The sequence below is a fragment of the Geospiza fortis genome, unplaced genomic scaffold (genome assembly GCF_000277835.1).
Source record: "Geospiza fortis unplaced genomic scaffold, GeoFor_1.0 scaffold392, whole genome shotgun sequence".
Taxonomy (NCBI): domain Eukaryota; kingdom Metazoa; phylum Chordata; class Aves; order Passeriformes; family Thraupidae; genus Geospiza; species Geospiza fortis.
Window position 1 is genome coordinate 750588 of NW_005054541.1, and position 2409 is coordinate 752996.

Here is a 2409-nt window from a genome sequence, read left to right on the forward strand (position 1 = left end):
CAGGGACAGGAGGGGAGGGACAAAGGGACAAAGGACACCTGGATGGCCCAATGCCCCCCAGGGGTAGAGGGCATCCTTTGGATCTGCCAATCACTCAGTGCCCTTCTGGAATGCCAGGACTGACAGACAGTGCTGGGAGGGGTCAGGGAGGGGAAAGGAGAGGGGACTGACACAGCTGGGAGGGAATCTTCAGGGGAGGGACCCGAGGTTCTGGGGTAAACCCTGAAATCACAACGCAACACCTCAGTACCCAGGGTTTTAATGGGGTGTCCCCACGTACTTGAGAGATCCCGTCCGACGCCGAGGGCCAGCCCGTCCTTGATCCAGAGCACGATGCCATTGTACTCGGGGATGGCAGGACGCCTGGCCTGCACGGGGACAGAGAGAGAAACAGGACACTGTCAGCTCTGCAGTGCCTTCAAACAGCATGCACTTCCTTGGGATGCAGCGGGCCAGCATGCTCCTGGCACAGCACAAATGGGAGACTGAGCTTGGCAGTTCTTAATTATGTGTTTTTTTAATTACATGATTGCCCCATAGAATGATAGAATGGGTTGGGTTGGAAGGGACCTTAAAGCTCATCCTGTTCACAGGGAACAATTCCTTCCTAATATCCCATCCAGCCCTGCCCTCCGGCAGTGGGAGCCATTCCCTGTGTCCTGTCCCTCCATCCCTTGTCCCCAGTCCCTCTCCAGCTCTCCTGGAGCCCCTTCAGGCCCTGCCAGGGGCTCTGAGCTCTCCCTGGAGCCTTCTCCTCTCCAGGGGAGCACCCCCAGCTCTGCCAGCCTGGCTCCAGAGCAGAGGGGCTCCAGCCCTGCAGCATCTCTGCCACCTCCTCTGGGCTCCTTCAAGAAGCTCCACATATTTCCTGTGCTGAGGACCCAGAGGTGGACACAGCACTTTGTTACAGACATATATTTGCAATATTTTTGCTCCCTAGGGGGAAAAGAAAGCTCCAACCAAGAGGCACCAGCATTTCTTGTAACTGTTTTATTCCAAATTGTGGTGGTAGTGTTTCAGCCACAATGATCACAGAGAGAGAAGCAGCAGGATGTTCAGCAGCAGCAATATTTTATATTACACATAATAAAAGAGGATGTTGATCCTCTGCTTCTGAGCCTTGCTCCCACCTCGTGTGCTCTCTGAAATCAGGATGTGCAAGGAAACAACCTGCTATAAAACACTCAGGGAAACAACCAACTGCTGCTGTTCTGCTCCCTCCCCAGGTGTCACCTCCTTGCATTTGCTGGGAGCTTCCCACACATCTGGAGGGGAAGGGAAGGCCCAGCTCTGCCTCAGCACTGCCTTTCTCGAAGCTGCACTGTCAAACTCACAAATTTCTCCTCACCCTTCCCTACCTGCAATGCTGCAATAACAAATCCCAGCCCCGGGTCATCTCCTGCCATGGTGGGATGTCTCACACCCCAAGTGTGACATGGCACTTCTCATTTTCCATGGGAAGCACTCCAGCCACTCTAATCTCTCCCACAGCAGAGTTTACTCAGCATTAAGTTTTATTTTCACTCTCCCTTGGCTTTGCCACGATTGAAAATTATTCAGAGAATCCCAGAATGGTTTGGGTTGGGAGGGATCTTAAAGCCCATCTCATTCCAACCCCTGCCATGGGTGGGGACACCTCCCACTATCCCAGGGTGCTCCAAGCCACATCCAACCTGGCCTTGGATGTTCCAGGGATTCAAAGTGTTAAATCCTGCTATTTTTTTTTTCTTTCCATAATGAGTGCATGGGACAACCCCAAAATCCCCCTGCAGAGCCACAGTCTGAAGCTGGAAGATCCTAAATGTGGGGCCATTTCAAATCTGCTGATATCTGGGCTGCTGTGGGCACAGTTTTTTCTGTGGGTTGGTTGTAGAGCATCCCAATTGCTCTGCCTCCACTTAGTCTTGCTCTGATTCAGGATTCAGGAGATGATCTGGGAAAGAGGTGTTGGGGGGAAGGCAGAACCACTGAATTGCCCCTCACTGAGTTACCTGTGGGGTTTGTAGGACCAGGAGCCTCTCTGGGTAGGAATTATGGCCCTGCATAGGCAGCAATTCAGAGCCTGTGCCCTCCACTGAGTGTCTGCTCAGTCCATGGAAGGGGACTGGGCTGGAGGAAAAATTCCTCTTGAAAACCAATTTGTCAAGGCAGGACAGTCTCCATGTGATCCACCCCAAATCAATCCAATCCTAATTTACACCGACTCCATTTAATCATTGCCTGATGATTAATCCGGAACCAAGGTTAAGTGTGACACAAGTTCTTGCATTTGAACTTGTTTCCAGATGAGCTGCAGGGCCTTTCCTACAGGGCAGGGCTCCAAAGCTCCATCACTTTTCAGCTCACGCCATGGAACCAACGTGTGCCCCCACATGAGTGCTTATATTTCAATTTAATTGATTATAGCTT

General features: G+C 51.8%; 1 protein-coding gene across 1 annotated transcript in view; it reads right to left on the bottom strand.

Moving 5' to 3' along the window:
- The window catches only part of KIRREL3 (kirre like nephrin family adhesion molecule 3), a 118668-nt gene extending 117262 nt beyond the window's left edge, over positions 1 to 1406 (bottom strand). The window contains exons 1-2 of the mRNA XM_031063910.1: positions 1359 to 1406; positions 281 to 368 (exon numbers count right to left, since the gene is read on the bottom strand). Coding sequence (XP_030919770.1) covers positions 281 to 368; positions 1359 to 1406 — 136 coding nt within the window. The remainder of the gene's footprint in view (positions 1 to 280; positions 369 to 1358) is intronic.
- Positions 1407 to 2409: the final 1003 nt, after the last annotated feature.